General features: G+C 27.4%; 1 protein-coding gene across 2 annotated transcripts; it reads right to left on the reverse strand.

Annotated features, from left to right (window-relative positions):
* Nucleotides 1-9,163: 9,163 nt before the first annotated feature.
* On the reverse strand, nucleotides 9,164-15,659 carry LOC116001135 (heavy metal-associated isoprenylated plant protein 7-like). Of its 2 annotated transcripts, none has more exons than XM_031241028.1 (5): nucleotides 15,506-15,659; nucleotides 15,246-15,414; nucleotides 13,639-13,844; nucleotides 10,919-11,009; nucleotides 9,164-9,933 (listed from the first exon to the last, which is right to left on the reverse strand). In XM_031241028.1, the coding sequence occupies exons 1-5, from the start codon at nucleotides 15,512-15,514 to the stop codon at nucleotides 9,593-9,595; spliced, it is 816 nt and encodes a 271-aa protein (XP_031096888.1). In that variant the 5' UTR covers nucleotides 15,515-15,659; the 3' UTR covers nucleotides 9,164-9,592. The 2 variants fall into 2 exon arrangements, with proteins under 2 accessions (XP_031096888.1, XP_031096894.1); XM_031241034.1 differs by having other exon boundaries at nucleotides 15,246-15,408; nucleotides 15,506-15,634.
* Nucleotides 15,660-18,752: the final 3,093 nt, after the last annotated feature.

The following is an 18,752-nucleotide window of genomic DNA, read 5'->3' on the forward strand; positions in this document are numbered from 1 at the left end:
AGCCTCTCCTGAATTCCTGTGTTTGAATCCGGTAGGCTCCACCTAATTTTGTTGTTTAGCTGATTGGATTGTTGCTCAAGACTTCCAGTAAGCAGTTATATACACATAGACATAACATTAATAGCAGTAGTATATGCAATTTAATGGATGGACTCCCAACATATGAACAAGAGGTCAAGAGTTCGAATCCTTGCTTGGACATTCACTATTTTCGTTTTATTTCATAACAAATATGATAATATGGTAATATTGTTAATATTAATGGGTGATGGGTGATTGGTGATATATAATTGATAATATGGTATATGGTATTATTCTTAATATTTATATACTAATATTAATTAATTAATTAGTGATTATTTTAAAAAAGAATAATTAATTGGTGATTGGTGATTAGTGATATGGTAATATTGTTATATATATATATATTTTTTATTTATTTATTTATTTATTTATTTATTTATTTATTTATTATTTTATTAATTATCCATCCTATAATATTATTATGGTAATATATGATAATGATAATATGATAATATGGTAATATTGTTAATATTAATGGGTGATGGGTGATTGGTGGTATATAATTGATAATTGATAATATGGTATATGGTATTATTCTTAATATTAATATATTAATATATAATATATTAATATATACTAATATTAATTAATTAATTGGTGATTATTTTAAAAAAGAATAATTAATTGGTGATTGGTGATTAGTGATATGGTAATATTGTTATATATATATATATATATATATATATATATATATATATATATATTAATATTAATATTAATTAATTAATTGGTGATTGGTGATTAGTGATATGGTAATATTGTTATATATTAATATTTATATTTATATAGATTGATATTGATATTAATTAATTAATTGGTGATTGGTGATTAGTGATATGATAATCTATATCTATATCTATATATCTATATATATTTATATAATTGACATGTAATTAACTATATTAGAATGAAAAAATTATATAATATTGTAGTAAAAATTTTACATGTCAATTATCTATATTTACATAAAATTAAAATTAATTATACTTTCCTTTTGAAAAATCTTCCATATTATGTTTATCCTCCACTATATAATGATGAGAAATGACTCTTCTCTCACAACGTACTAATATTTGTGCTCTCACTATTAGTTAGAGATCTATAATCTGTAATTCTACGAAGTCGAAGATCGAACTTTACACGCGTAGAATTGTTATGGTATGCGGTATGATTTAATTTTTAGTTGATTCATTCTGCATGTTGGAGATCCTTATGGTGTAGTCTGCATTCCATAGAGTATTTTGTAGTACTGTGATTTAGTTTGATTTTAACAGCTCAATATGCTTTAATTTTTGCTGATAAGGTTTCAAGTAGCTAGGCCAATTTTGCCATGGGCGTATCACGTATGTAAAATTACAATTTTCAGAGTGATTGTAGTGAACAATCAAATGTTTTCTATAATTATATATTTTAATCACATTACTTTGATTGGTAATTTCTAATGGAAAAACATTGTATTGTAACTTTGTATTACAAGATTTTGAATGATAATACCTTATTTAACTATCCATCTTTTTAGTTGTACTGTGCAAAATAACTAGCAATCTACGGATGCTCATCTATATATTGTAGAATTTGCAATCTTGATCTTTCCCATTTACGGATGCTTATGTAATTTGGTAAAAATGGTGGTTACTATACTTGAATAAATCTTCAATTATTCATTCCAATTGTTCGTTTTACCATTCCAATTCTTCATTTTATAAAAAATGGTGCATTGGAAGCTAAACATGTGTCATTGTATCATTGATTGTTGATTCCAATTATTATTAATCTTTATCATTAATTGCACAATACTAATTTACACATATTAGTTAAAAAATGGTGATTACTATACTTGAATAAATGAAATAATAATATTAAATTTTGTAGCCTCGATTTAAAATCTATTATGTTAATATAATAATAATAATAATAATAATAATAATAATAATAATATAATACTCCGTAGTAATAATAATCTAAAATTCTTAATATAATTTTCCTAATAATAATAATAATCCNATATTAATTAATTAATTGGTGATTGGTGATTAGTGATATGATAATCTATATCTATATCTATATATCTATATATATTTATATAATTGACATGTAATTAACTATATTAGAATGAAAAAATTATATAATATTGTAGTAAAAATTTTACATGTCAATTATCTATATTTACATAAAATTAAAATTAATTATACTTTCCTTTTGAAAAATCTTCCATATTATGTTTATCCTCCACTATATAATGATGAGAAATGACTCTTCTCTCACAACGTACTAATATTTGTGCTCTCACTATTAGTTAGAGATCTATAATCTGTAATTCTACGAAGTCGAAGATCGAACTTTACACGCGTAGAATTGTTATGGTATGCGGTATGATTTAATTTTTAGTTGATTCATTCTGCATGTTGGAGATCCTTATGGTGTAGTCTGCATTCCATAGAGTATTTTGTAGTACTGTGATTTAGTTTGATTTTAACAGCTCAATATGCTTTAATTTTTGCTGATAAGGTTTCAAGTAGCTAGGCCAATTTTGCCATGGGCGTATCACGTATGTAAAATTACAATTTTCAGAGTGATTGTAGTGAACAATCAAATGTTTTCTATAATTATATATTTTAATCACATTACTTTGATTGGTAATTTCTAATGGAAAAACATTGTATTGTAACTTTGTATTACAAGATTTTGAATGATAATACCTTATTTAACTATCCATCTTTTTAGTTGTACTGTGCAAAATAACTAGCAATCTACGGATGCTCATCTATATATTGTAGAATTTGCAATCTTGATCTTTCCCATTTACGGATGCTTATGTAATTTGGTAAAAATGGTGGTTACTATACTTGAATAAATCTTCAATTATTCATTCCAATTGTTCGTTTTACCATTCCAATTCTTCATTTTATAAAAAATGGTGCATTGGAAGCTAAACATGTGTCATTGTATCATTGATTGTTGATTCCAATTATTATTAATCTTTATCATTAATTGCACAATACTAATTTACACATATTAGTTAAAAAATGGTGATTACTATACTTGAATAAATGAAATAATAATATTAAATTTTGTAGCCTCGATTTAAAATCTATTATGTTAATATAATAATAATAATAATAATAATAATAATAATAATAATATAATACTCCGTAGTAATAATAATCTAAAATTCTTAATATAATTTTCCTAATAATAATAATAATATAATAATAATAATCCATAACTCTTAATATAAGTTTGTAACTAAATTTTCCTATTAAATCTGTTTATAAAGGTAATTATAAATATAGAATTGAGAAATTCCTATGATATTTTATTTAATTGATATTATTCCTAATATATTTTATCTAAAAGGCTTCCTTCCTTTTTTATAACATTGTTCCATATGTTAATCCGTTTAATATGCTAATCTATATAGGTAATTACCATATACTATTTACCATCTAAATAATTCGTGGTAATTACACTATATTTAACATTTAAATTTATTATGGTCATTAAACATAGAGATTTCATTCTTACGATAATTTTATATATTTTTACTTCAGATAATGTCAATTACCCGTGCATTTCATTTGATTACTTTTGAATAAAATCTTAAAAATTATGACAACTAATGAATTAATATTGTTGTTCGTAATATAAATTTTATCAAATCAGTTAACGAAATTGATAATACACATATTACATCCATAATAAGAGGAGATTAACAAAATTATGATAATTATTTCAATTCACGTATTATTATGCTAATTCACATATTATTACGTCCATACAATTATGTAAATTATTTCAATTCACAGATTATTACACATATAAAATTATGCTAATGGTTACTTTGGAATAGAATCTTAATAATTATGGTCATTGAGAAATTAGTTCAAACATGATACTTTTATTAAACGGTTTTTTATACTTGCCGTAATTTTATCTAATCAATTAAAGAAATTAATGGTACACATATTACGGACATAATTAAAGAAAATTAAACATACACATATATATTACGGATAAAATTAAAGAAAATTAAACATACACATATTACGTCCATAATTAAACGAAATTAAAATATACATTATTTTTTAATTATAATATATACTCCTCCTTAATTACCATACTTATTCATAATACATGGACGTCATAATTAGCATAATATTAATCTATACTATATATAAAAACATAAGAATAGTAAAGGCATATTTTAAATTTTAAACAATAGTAAAGGTAAATTAAAAATAGAATGAAAATATTTCAATAATAATATTCTACATCATTAATTAAAAATAGAACAGAAATTAGGTAAAAATACCAGTGGATCTATTATTCTAATTGACTAATTAACTGAAAATAAAAAAAAATCGACTAAAAATGAATCTGATGTTACTAATTGATTGAATATATAAAAGGAAATGAATATTAATAATTGACTGTAAATAAAAAAAAATCCATAATTAACTAAAATGAAAAAGGAAATGGTCATATCATTGCAATTTAATTAAAAAAGGAAAACATTCTACATCATAAATAATAAAGGCATATTATAAACAATATTAAAGATAAANAATAATAATAATAATCCATAACTCTTAATATAAGTTTGTAACTAAATTTTCCTATTAAATCTGTTTATAAAGGTAATTATAAATATAGAATTGAGAAATTCCTATGATATTTTATTTAATTGATATTATTCCTAATATATTTTATCTAAAAGGCTTCCTTCCTTTTTTATAACATTGTTCCATATGTTAATCCGTTTAATATGCTAATCTATATAGGTAATTACCATATACTATTTACCATCTAAATAATTCGTGGTAATTACACTATATTTAACATTTAAATTTATTATGGTCATTAAACATAGAGATTTCATTCTTACGATAATTTTATATATTTTTACTTCAGATAATGTCAATTACCCGTGCATTTCATTTGATTACTTTTGAATAAAATCTTAAAAATTATGACAACTAATGAATTAATATTGTTGTTCGTAATATAAATTTTATCAAATCAGTTAACGAAATTGATAATACACATATTACATCCATAATAAGAGGAGATTAACAAAATTATGATAATTATTTCAATTCACGTATTATTATGCTAATTCACATATTATTACGTCCATACAATTATGTAAATTATTTCAATTCACAGATTATTACACATATAAAATTATGCTAATGGTTACTTTGGAATAGAATCTTAATAATTATGGTCATTGAGAAATTAGTTCAAACATGATACTTTTATTAAACGGTTTTTTATACTTGCCGTAATTTTATCTAATCAATTAAAGAAATTAATGGTACACATATTACGGACATAATTAAAGAAAATTAAACATACACATATATATTACGGATAAAATTAAAGAAAATTAAACATACACATATTACGTCCATAATTAAACGAAATTAAAATATACATTATTTTTTAATTATAATATATACTCCTCCTTAATTACCATACTTATTCATAATACATGGACGTCATAATTAGCATAATATTAATCTATACTATATATAAAAACATAAGAATAGTAAAGGCATATTTTAAATTTTAAACAATAGTAAAGGTAAATTAAAAATAGAATGAAAATATTTCAATAATAATATTCTACATCATTAATTAAAAATAGAACAGAAATTAGGTAAAAATACCAGTGGATCTATTATTCTAATTGACTAATTAACTGAAAATAAAAAAAAATCGACTAAAAATGAATCTGATGTTACTAATTGATTGAATATATAAAAGGAAATGAATATTAATAATTGACTGTAAATAAAAAAAAATCCATAATTAACTAAAATGAAAAAGGAAATGGTCATATCATTGCAATTTAATTAAAAAAGGAAAACATTCTACATCATAAATAATAAAGGCATATTATAAACAATATTAAAGATAAATGAAAAAGGAACGGAAATTAAAAATGAAACGGAAATTAGGTAAATATTACTACGTAATTCTTTTCATTTTTCCTAGATAAGGTTGCCTGATATTAATTTACACATAACAATCGGCACTAATAATTAAAAAAAAAATAGAAGAACTGCTGGAGACGTCTGTTTTTTTTTTAAAATTTTATTATTATTATTATTTAATTATTTTAATTAAAATTATTTAAAAAGTTTATTTTAAAATTAGTAACCACCATGTCATCACAATTGTAGGTAAACAAGTCAATTTGGACTTTTTTTTTTTTGAAAACATGTCAATTTATACTTAATTACATGAGTTTATATAGTTCAGGAATCCAATTGCATTCTTTTTGGGTTCGATGGCCTAATTGCAGTTTTGTGTGTAGTTCAGTGGTTTATTTGACCATTATTCCGAGAAAAATGATATTACTAATTTATTTAAAATATAAAAAGATCGTAATCTATATTCTATACTATATATAAAAGTAAAATCCTCCTATTTCATTCCCCGCCTAAACTTTTGTAGTCAATTAATTAAATATTTTATTGCTCAAATAATTAATAAAGCTTATTTGTTAAGAAAATGTAAAATAGAAATTAACTAATATCTATAAATTGATNTTTATTGGTCAAATAATTAATAAAGCTTATTTGTTAAGAAAATGTAAAATAGAAATTAACTAATATCTATAAATTGATAATATGTATACTCACGTATCAACACTATTAATAAAAGTAAAATCATTTATCGGGAAAAGAAAATGATATTACTAATTGACTGAAAATTATTTAAAAACTTTAATAGTTAATTATACTTTCCTTTTGAAAACTCTAAGTTATTTAAACTTTAAAAAAATTAATTGAACATGGGTTGTTAGATTTTTATAATAATCAAAATTAATTCATTCAAATATGGAGGAGGAAGATAAAACTAAATGCAATATGGGAAAATGAATATACTTAAAGTATAAAAGTATAATTACACATATATTAGTGTAATTGACTAATAATAATTGTCTAATAATTATTATGATAATTAAGTTAAGCATTGGTCGTTGAATTTATTTTTATAATAATTACAATTAATTTATTTTTCATTTTCTCATATTTATTTTAGTAATAATATAATTATATAAGTCATATTACTTATAGATCTTTTAAAGATAATTTTAGACAAACAAGTCATATATTATTCAATTAATTGAGTAATATTTTTGTACTAATCTTATAATCAAATAAATGTACACGTTCAATATTAGAATTTTTTATAATTTCATCTTTATTTTTATTATCTCAATATATAATAAAAAAAAATTATCCACGCCCGGGTAATTGGACAATTATTTGTTCTAATTCAAAGAAAAACATCAGAAAACATAATCGATTCAATCAATTTCATCAGTTGCGCTATATAATATTCGATGTTATAATATATATAATTGTATATTGATCCAAATATTCTTTAAATATTATAACAAATCCATTCCGTGCAACGCACGGGCGAAAATTCTAGTTATATCTAATGGAATTAATTAATCCGGATGACCCGAGTTAACCAAAATCAATAATTAAAGGAATAAACGATAAAGACAAAGTATGAAGCTTACGGAGGCAAAAACCTTGTAGTGAGATTACAATGTAGATGATGATGTCCTAACAATATAATGTGGGAATATATATATATATATATATATATATATATATATATATATATATATATATATATATATACATACTAAACCCATCATGTAACTGCCCATTAGAAAAGGGTGGGCGGTTACCGCCTTTGACCAAGCTTGCTCGCTCTTGACCTTGAAGCTAGGCTTGGGCTTCAAGCCCGGCTACGGAGCCCGCCTTGGGCCCTCAGGGCCGAGCGTCGGGGCCTCGAGGCTGGCCTTAAGTACTCGGGGTCGAGTGCTGAGTTCGGCTTTGGCGCCTCGAGGCTGGCCTTTGGCACAGGAGGTCGCGACTGCTGAGGTCAGCTTGGGTTGTCTTGATTGGCTTCCTCGAGCCGATTTGCTCCGGACATTTCTCCAATATGTCCATCAATATCAAATAAAAAAGTATATATGACAAAAGACATACATAAAATGAAAATAAATATTAGATCAACCTAATAGCACTCAATCATAAGACTCGACTATATTTAGTTTAAGATAAAACACATATTCACTTACAATAAATGAAAACAAGTTTGCACCTATAATTAAAATATTTTACGTGATCCAATAATAGCTTGACTCTATATTAATTAATTAGAATATAATATAGCTTTTACATATTAAAGAGTCGGTACATAAAATATTATAAATATCCAAAATCTATCTGACATCATCAAAATCTATACAAAATAATTCCTAAAACTCATATTTGAGTTGATATTCTTGAGAATATAATGTATTAAGAAATGATGCAACAAAAAATCTATACAAAATAATTCCTAAAACTCATATTTGAGTTGATATTCTTGAGAATATAATGTATTAAGAAATGATGCAACAAGCTTATTTGCAAGAACAATATTCCATTTAATACTTTTTTTTTTAGTACTACTGACTCTGTTACAATGTAGTATCTGTTCCATTTAATACTTATTATTTCATGAATCAAATATGTTGTAATAGTTAATCTCTAGATTGGAAATATATATAAGAAAGGCAAGAGAGATGAGAGATTAAAAGAGACAAATTTTCAAATGTTTAACTTGTATGCAGATGATGAATAGGAAAAACTAAGGGTGCGTTTGGTTCGCACATGGGAATCGGAATCGGAATGAGTATCAAATACTTGGTAAAGGTAATGGGTTTTGGTGAAATTATTTAGCATGTTTGGTAGGTGGGTGGAATGAGAATGATTATTAATAGTTGGGGAAGAAATGATGAAGGGAGATGAAACCCTTATCTAATAAGGGTATGGGTTTTGCCATTAATGGGGTATTCCAAACCCATAGTAGCATTCACAAAACCTATAAACCAAACACTAACAATCACTTTGATACCCATACCTTATGCCTAAACCCTCCAACCAAACACACCCTAAAATTAATCCAACTAGAACCATATTTAATTTGACTTGATTCGAAAACATACAAAGTTAAAGATGCTCAAAAACATGCAAAACTCTAACATCATATCACCGTGATGGACCAGGAGCAAAGGTGGAATTATTAGTAAGCCAAAATGAAAGCAAATAAAAGGAAGTGCATACATACATATATTGATTTAAATTCTGCAGACAAAAACGCACGCAGTGCTAAAACTACATCTGCCAACTCAACCAATTCAACAAGTTCTTGAAGTCACTATGTACAGCTTCTTCTTCACTTCTCCTCCATCCTCAGCTCACACAACCAAAAGTTCAAATTATTAGGTAAAAATAAACAAAATTAAAGAAATACACAACACTCTAACACCACCGTACCACGGATGCATTACATACTGCCTTAGCTTATTAACATCATATCATATCAGACCATGAAAAATTGCTTAATTTGCTTAGCTTGCATAAAAATTTCACCAATTCAAAAACTATCGATCCCTCCGATCCAGATGAGAATGGTTTAATTTGCTTGCTTACATGAGGGTGCAAGCGTGAGGGTTCTCGTCGCTGAAAATCTGAGGGGGAGGATAGGCGTAATCCAAGTAGTATTTGGGGGGCATGAACTCGTTCTTCTTCATTTCTGTCTCCATTTTCTTTTCGTCTTCTTCTCCCTTGCCTTCCTCGCCCTCTTTCTTCTCCCCTTCCTTTTTCTCCCCTTCTTTCTTCTCCTGCTCTTCCTTCTTCTCTTCCTCCTTCACTATGGAAGCTTGCTTCCCTGTTTTCTTGTACACGTCCCTCGCAAGCTTCTCAGGATCCACCACGCCCTTTACCCGAACCTCATTGCTTCCGAGCTCCGTTGTCACTGATTCAACGCCTGTATGTATGTATGTATGTGTATCAGTGTATCACATGCATGCGCCATTAATTCCCACTAATTAAAATACTACTCCATAATTATGTTATAATTATTTAAACTTTTAAATATATGACATTTTTCTAATTGGACAACGTAACTAATTTTCATGAATATATAATAAATTTATACCCTAGTACTAAGCTAAATATTTTCAAAAATTGAAGTATATATAAGCATTGTTAATGGGGTGGGGGATAATTTGTACAATAGTTATACCATGGATCCGAGTCTACCTTGCAATGTGGATTCGCATTCAAAATACATGATTTACATACTGATTGTTCACAATTTACATATTAAATGTTTACAATTTGAATTGTGAACATTCAGTGTGTAGATTGTGAACATTTTTTTAAAGAAAGAATTGTGAACATTTAATATGTAAATTGTGTATTTTGAATCCGGGTCACATAATAATTTAGATAGTATATACTAAAAATAAAATTTTAAATAAATAAACATGTATGTCAGTGGTCCACAATATAATGATTGATTATTTTATCTAAAATATATTTTTCTCTCTCTCTCTCTCTAACACACACTCATATATATTATGATTTGAAAAAATGACACTTTTAGTCATTCAAATATGAGCAAAATATAAATTTAGCCCCTCAATTATTTACAATGCATATTTAGTGTCGAGGGACCAAATTCATCACTGTGATGAGGGACTAAATATATACACTTCAAATAATTGAATGACGAAATCTATACTTTATTCATAATTGAGGGATTAAAATGCAATTTTTCCTTATGATTTTAAATATCAATGGTGTTCAAATAATGTGGTTTTACTATAACTTGTTAAACTTTTTTGATGAAACAAAAAAAATTAATATTTGAATAAGTTGTTGACATGGGTAGAAAAAGCAAAAAAAAAAAAAACAAAAAGAATGGTTTTTTTTGTTAGAAGGAGGGTGTGAAGTTTGATGGTTGGTACCTTTAATTTTCTTGATTCGCTTCTGCAAGACCTGAGCGCATGCCTCACAATGCATTTGAACTTTCAGAACGACTGTTGCGACTGGAGGAGGCTGCAACAAGAAAACCAATTAAAAAAGAAAATCCAGATAACATTTATAGTTTATCAATCAATTTTAATTTATTTGACCACTATTAGATGTTTAACTTGGTTAAATAGTCGTATAAGTGTTTGATTAATTGGTTTTTTTTGTAACAACTTGTTGCTCCAAAACACTAAAATTCAAAAAGCTGCTCAAAATATCTTTTTGGATAAATTTTTGAGAAAGTCATTTTGCATGTAATAAGCTATCAGCTAATTTATCAAATATTTTTCTACAATCAACTAATATTATCAACTAATCAAACACACTAACTCAATCAGCTAACAATTACTCCGTATTTAACAAACACCTCCAAATATTTACCAATTCTTCCAACAACAAAAAATACCATTGACATTAAATAATTAAATTACATCATAAATAGTCATTTCGATTGAAGTTAATGACAAAGGGAGGGAGGAATGGAGGATCACGGAAAATTAAAGTAGACATAAATAAAATGATAAAATTATAATAAACATTAGACCTAGTAGCAATCAATAAAATAATAAATCATAGGACTTGACTACTTTAGTTTAAGATAAAGCACATATTCACAATAAATAAACACAAATTTGCACCTATAATTAGAATATTTTACTTGATCCAACAATAGTTTGACTCTATATTAATTAATTAGAATTTAATAAAACTTTTTCATATTAAGAAGTCACATAAAATATTTATAATATAATATATTGTAAACGTGACAAGTCACATTGACTAAGAATTTCTTGCGTTTACAACTCGATCTCCCATGCATATATGTTTAGTTCGTTGTGGTTGTTGTTTTCATTAAAAGCTGAAATGATATGGTAGCTTTGCAGAAATGAGTTTTTGTTTTATTGCACATTTTTTGAGTGAGGACAACTTTAGGCCCCATGCATAATGTAATGCGCCTAATCTTCACACTGCAGCTTTTGATAATATTATATTTTAGTCTCAGATCTATAACTCTTTTTTTTTTTTTTTTTGGAAATAAAAAGATCCATAACTCTTCTTCACCTAAAAAACAGAACAGTCCTCTTCCCTTGCTGGTCCACCCCCCAATTGCATTGCATTGTAAAATGTGCCCAAAGGGGAGTGTGTGCTGTTGTGTGACTCACCATGGCTGTCCTTTGCCAACACACTGCAACTTCACTCTGCTATGTTGTGTTGCTTTCATGTCAGCTCACAACCCGCAATCACAACTCCATCTGTTTTGACAATTATCTGTTTTTGTTTTCTAATTTTTACCCACCACTCTCAATTTTCACTGGTCATTATTGTTATGTTAGTTCTGAAACATAATCAGATCACGCAGAGATTCAAACACATGACTTTTGACATGAGGTTTAGCTTTGAAATCAAAACGAAGAATGTGTTCTATCTCAACAATCATGAGACCATAATTCTTGTTGCCAACCCATGCCCAATCATTATTGCATGGACCATGTGTGGACCAAAAATAAAAACACATTATTTTTGTACTGAAGGTACATTACTTTTGTACTGTAGGTACATTATTTTAGGGTACTTTATTTTTGTACTGAAGGTACATTATTTGATATCAAATAATGTACCTATAGTACAAAAATAATGTACCTTCAGTACAAAAATAATGTACTTTTTATTTTTGGTCCATGCAATAATTTGCCGCCCAAGGCCCATTCATCCATTCTCCAATTTTTATACCATGGACCAGGTTCATATGGTATTGTGAACCCTGATACAAAAATTCTATATCTTTAGTTAACACATTTTATACCTACAATTAACCGTTTCTGTACATGTAAACAAATAACTTGATAATTACTGACACATAATATGATATCTACAGGTACAGAAATGGCCAACTGAAGGTGCAGAATGTATCAATTACAGATATAGAATCTGAAAATTATCTTTTGATAAGGTCTACAATGTAAGGTAAACCCTAGTCTTTTGTATAATTTGCCTCCATTCCCTAAGCCAGTGGATGGGGTTTTTGGTCTTTTGATCTCAAAATTTAAAATTTAATGTCCAATAATAGGTAGTACTTGATTGAGTAGCTAGGTTAAAACATAAGCCACTGCAACTACTCTAGGATGCTATTTAATTAAGATGAAAAGCATGTACCACTGACAAAGCTGTGGAGGCACACAATTGTTATATTTGTCTGTTTGGTGAGTCAAAACAAAAGCTACAACCCTAGGATGCTAGGGAGTAAAATCGCATTTGTAATACCATGGATTAAAGTCTATTTGCATTGTGTATCCTAATCTAAAAATTATGTTTATGTAAATTAACATATGATATATTTTCAATTAATATATTATGTGTTTTCAATTTATTTACTAGCACAAAATCTATTAACAACATACACATAATTTGAATGTTATTTTTGAATTAATGTCCACAATTCAAAGTGTACCATGGTTATGGGATAAATTTCCATAAAACCATGAGCATTCTTAGATGTTATAAGAATTTTTTATGGCACATTAACTCCTAAAAAACTATGCCCTTTTTGTTAGTATTTTGGCAATGTTCAAAGTACATTTACTGCTTTGAACATAACTTTTTTAAAACACCATAAAAAAATGAGAGAGAGAGAGAGTGTGGAAGAGAGTAGGCATACCTCATCTTTCTTCTCTTCTTTAGGGGGCTCTTTGATTTCTTGCTTGGTTTCCTCAGCAGCAGGGGGCTTGGGAATAGGTGAAATGAGGTCAACCTTTCTGCCACTTTTCTTCTGAATCCTTTCACACACTTTCATAGGATCAACACTCTTATTACCTTTCACCACAACTTTGCTCGCCTTATAATCCGCTGTTACTTCCTCCACTCCTGTATGTTATCAAATTTAACTCATAAACCTTTAATCCTTAATTACTATAAAGCTAGATTAAGGTTCAAGTTCAAAGTTGACTAGATATAGTTTCTGATGATTAAAAATGCGTCACTTTTAATTCTGACAATTACTCAAAATATGAACTTTAAATTGTACGGCCATGAAAACTAAAAGTGATACAATTTTTTATTTTATTTTATTTATAATTATAGAACCAAATTTTATTAATTTAGAACTCAAGGACTAAAAGTGAGTAAACACAATAATCAAGATAGCAAAGAGTAAAAGAAAAACTTTTTTTTTTTAAATAATAAACTAATTAAACGTAAAAAAATGTATAGAAAGTTACATCTTAACATGAAGAGTGAATGAGTGATATTGTAAAATTTGTCATGTAAATATCAATGGAACATAAAAGTAATAATATGTCTTGTACTTGTAGGCCAATGTTGGACTGTGGCCTTTTATTATTGTCTAATAACTCATTGAGAATATCAAAGACTTTGAATTCAAAACTTGGAAGGTTATCAGGTTCATGTGTGTAGTGGGCTAAAGTATATATGAAACAAAAGAAGGCTCATTCCCCTATAAAATAAAGTTTTTTTTTTTTTTTTGTATAACTAGTATTCTTTTAAAAAAACAAATAAAAATAAAACAACTTTATGGTATAATATTCTTGGGGTATAATAAGCTGTGTACATTGGAAAAATGTCTGTGTCTGGTGTCATGGTAGCTAGGTGAGAAACTGAGATGTGAGCCAATAAAACATGACTATGAAATTCTTTTGTTATGTGTGAAAGGTTTGCAATTTAATTTTGTAGCCTTTTATATAAGTTTTATGGAGATGTACTAATTAAAAAACAGTCACAATATATTAGTGGATCATCAAAATCTTTGGATTTATTGAACAAAAAAACGTCTTTTTTTATTTATTTATTTTATTTTTTTAGTAACCTACAAACTACACAACATTTGTAAATCAAGTTTGACTAACAATTATTTATGTGGGTGAAGGAGAAATGAGAGGGGCAACTCAATCAAATTGATCGGACTGTTAATTTGATAACCACAATGTTACAAATTTAACAAGTTTAAAAAATAAATACAAATAAAGGGGAAATGGGGAGAAGTAACAAAACAACAGTAAAAATCCTTTCTTGCAAGGGGAAAACAACTATAATTATGAGGTAAATTTTTAATGTCATGATTACAATGCATGTCTTATACTTTATAACTTTATTTCTCAGCAAATTATATGCTGTATTTATCTCTTTTTTCAAAAAGAGATTATGGTATAATACAATTATATCCACGTATACTTAATATATGTATAGAATTATAGGTACCATTGAATAAAGCACTGTAAAATAATAGTTTTTTTTAATGAGTAAATATACCTTGGAATCCTTTCAAGGATCTTGTGACTTTTCTAGCACAAGCCTCACAGTGCATATCAACCTTGAGCACAATTTCAATGTTCTCTTCTTCTTCCTTTTTCTCTTCTTTCTTCTCTTCTTTGCTCACCTCTTCTTTCTTCTCACCCTCCTTCCCTTCCCCTTTCTTCTCCTTCCAAAATACATCACATCAACAATTAAAAAAAAAAAGAAAAAAATATAATGGAAAATAATTTTGAGAGAGGAGAGAGAGAGAGAGATACCTCACCCATGTCTTCTAGACTTCTTTTTTATGAGTTTCTATATGGAAGAGTTCACCGTGTTCTGAAACTGCACAAGGAAATGAAAGGCCTTCTTTTAAACTCTCTCTCTCACTCTGTGGTGTGTATTTCTAGTGGGGAAGAAGAGCATTTAAGTAGGGTGGGGAGGGTCACACTGCAAAATCTGATTCGGAATTGTTTAAATAATGTTTTAATGCATGGTAGGAAAATCCCTTTTGTATGAGTCAGCACCTCATCATTCCAAACGCAGCATTTATAATTCTTGATTGCCATAATAATATTGTCACATGTGTACGACTCACTATTCTTTATTCAGATTGTTTACAAATTTTATTTTACTATTATTTGTTTTTAAACATAGGTGATCCTAATTTTACCGGACTAATTCTAAACGGATCAAACTATTGTAGAGGTAAATCATGAGTCACGCAATCAGCTCATCGATCAAATCTTAATTTTCATGTGCGGACAAGAGATCCCATCTAGACCTCTATACTACCGCCTCCAATCATGACCTTTAAATCAGGCAACGATGCTAAACCCCGACACTATTTACATGCAATTTTTCTTATTTTGAGGAAAAGTTACATTATCACACATAAAAGATTAAAAAGTTGCAGTAAGTAGTTAATTAAACACCATTGATATTGCTTATTTAGTCAAAAAATTTTCAAATTATATATAAATGAATCCCGGTCACTTTTAATTTTTAATAAAATAAAGTTATATTTTTATGCTTGGTATTGTAGAAAATTCTATATTTTTAAGAGAAAAGGGAAGAAAAGATATCAAATCGAAATGTTCTTTTCGTAAGAAGTATATACTTTCTAATTACAATTCTATAATAACTATTTTTTTTATAAATGAAAAGGCAAAGAAAATCTAAAAGCAATATTATAAAACTCTTGAGCTTACAAGGTATATAATTCGAAAATGAAATTTCAATTTAGAATTTTAGATAATTAATTTAGATGTCAACTTTTCAATCTCATATTTATTTATTATTATTTATTTTTTTGAATACTATTGGCTCTATTACAACGTAGAATCTGTTCTATGCTTTCTCTATGTGTTGCATCCCAAAGACTCAATACCCCACCACCGCACAATAGTTATTGCATGGACTGTGGTCCACACAACTGTGTGGGCCACAGTCCAAAAACGACACCGTTTCGCATAATTTTTTTCACGCGACCTATCGGAACATACATTTTTATAACTCAAAATGTACATTATTTTAAAGCATAATGTACATTATTATAACTCATAAAGTACACATTATCTTACCTTAGAAGTTTCATTCTCTTCTAATGCATAATGTATTATTCTAACACAATACAATATGTACAAGATTATATTCTAGCACATAATGTATAGTACATTATTCTAACTCATATATAAAACTCAACGGCGTCGTTTTGGATGGTGGTCCACACAATAATTTGCCCCACCACCGATGTTCAATCATGCGACATTCCCTCAAGGAAAGCCACAGAGATGCCACCTAAGCACAATGTGTTTGACATTTATTATTTATTATTACTAGTATTTTCTATACGTGATGGGCAAAAATAGGTGCATGCCCAATATTATTACTTTATATTAAAATTTTAGATTTATTTAGATTTTAGATATTTAAATTATTGTAAATAATAATAATAATAATCTAAAACATTTTAATAAATTTAATATTTATAATTTAGGAATTAACTAACATATAACTCCAATATATAATGTGTATAAATTATTATTATTGTTGAAGAAGATAAGAAAATATGTGGTGGATGCATGCGCATGATAACAATAGTGAAAAAGATAACGGAAGTTATAACAGTAGGGGTATGTTTGCCCAAAATATTGTATAATACAATTTTTATAGCATAGTGTATAAAAAACGTAACGAAAAAACGGACATAAATGAAGGGTATAACCATCATTCACACTTATTATGTTTTTATATTTTATTATATTAGATATTTATTTATAAGAAAAAATGACATTTTTATCACTTAGTTATGACTGCAATGTAAATTAAGTTCATCAATTATATATTATCAAATTAAGGGATTTGATTTCTCACTTTATTAAGTGGTTTATTAATGGTAAATTTTATATTTTAAGAGACTCAATTTACGATATGAATAATTAAAAAATTTAAATATTTACCACTACCACAAATGAAAAATTAAAATCACTTTTTTTTTTGATTTTGTTTTGTTTTTTTTTTTGTTTTCTATTTGATGGTTTTGTCGAGATCACGTCTACCATAAATCGGGTATGAAAGTGTAGAACAGGATAAGAAAATAGTAGTATTATTGTTTTGGGCGTTAGACCCAAAAGAGTACGTACAAAACTCGAGATATTGACTCAAAATGACGGTCCAATTAAATAAATAATATAAGATATAACCCAAAATAGGGGACTAGAAATAATAATGTAGCTAGTAGAAATCAAACCCTAGTTTATGGGTTAGAGGTTAGGAGCAGAAACCACCAAGCAAAGACGTCATTATAATTCAATGAATGATCTTTAAGGAGAAGCAAGGGTGTCTTATATAGTGTTGAAGGTCTTCCAGATGGTTGACAAATGTATACATCGGCGGCTAGTCTTCAATCTAGACCATACACGTCTCCACCTCACTACTTTGCTTTTAGCGCACTCCTCATATATGCATAAGTAGAACTTCCCGCCCTTTAATGTACAAGAGATTTGAGTAGCTTGGGTGGTTGGTGTTTGTGTTGTTAAGTAAGAGGTTGTGGGTTTGATACTTGTTTCCCCACTACTTTGCTTTCAACGCACTCCCCATATATGCATAAGTAGAACTTCCCATCCTTTAATGTACAAGGGATTTGAGTAGCTTGGGTTGTGGTTTTTGTTTATTTCGCGATTTTCATTATTCTTGTTGGACTAACACTTCATCAATAAAAATGGAAACCCTGCTTGTACTTTAATAAAAAGTTTATACTTTTGTTTTGCTAGCAACCGCATGGCGTAAATCCTTAACTTTGTTATGGCAATAATGTATATACTTGTTAGCTAATTAAGACACATTTATAATTTATCTCCTTTTCCCATCTATGGTTCAAACTTATATATTTAACTGAAGGTAAAATTCACAATCTTACTGATTTTGACTATTACTTAAACATACAAATTATGTAAAATATTGCACCTCAATATCCATATAATTCATTTTTATTTAATTTGAATACTGAATATTATATTTTTA

Source organism: Ipomoea triloba, chromosome 1 (assembly GCF_003576645.1).
Source record: "Ipomoea triloba cultivar NCNSP0323 chromosome 1, ASM357664v1".
In the NCBI taxonomy this organism is placed as follows: domain Eukaryota; kingdom Viridiplantae; phylum Streptophyta; class Magnoliopsida; order Solanales; family Convolvulaceae; genus Ipomoea; species Ipomoea triloba.

Bases quoted from the DNA above. Each gene is read 5' to 3' on its own strand.
- LOC116001135 (XM_031241028.1), bottom strand. The intron at 13,845-15,245 runs GTATATTTACTC...GATAACATACAG, and splicing joins ATCCTTGAAAGGATTCCAAG to GAGTGGAGGAAGTAACAGCG. The intron at 9,934-10,918 runs GTACCAACCATC...ACATACATACAG, and splicing joins GCGAATCAAGAAAATTAAAG to GCGTTGAATCAGTGACAACG.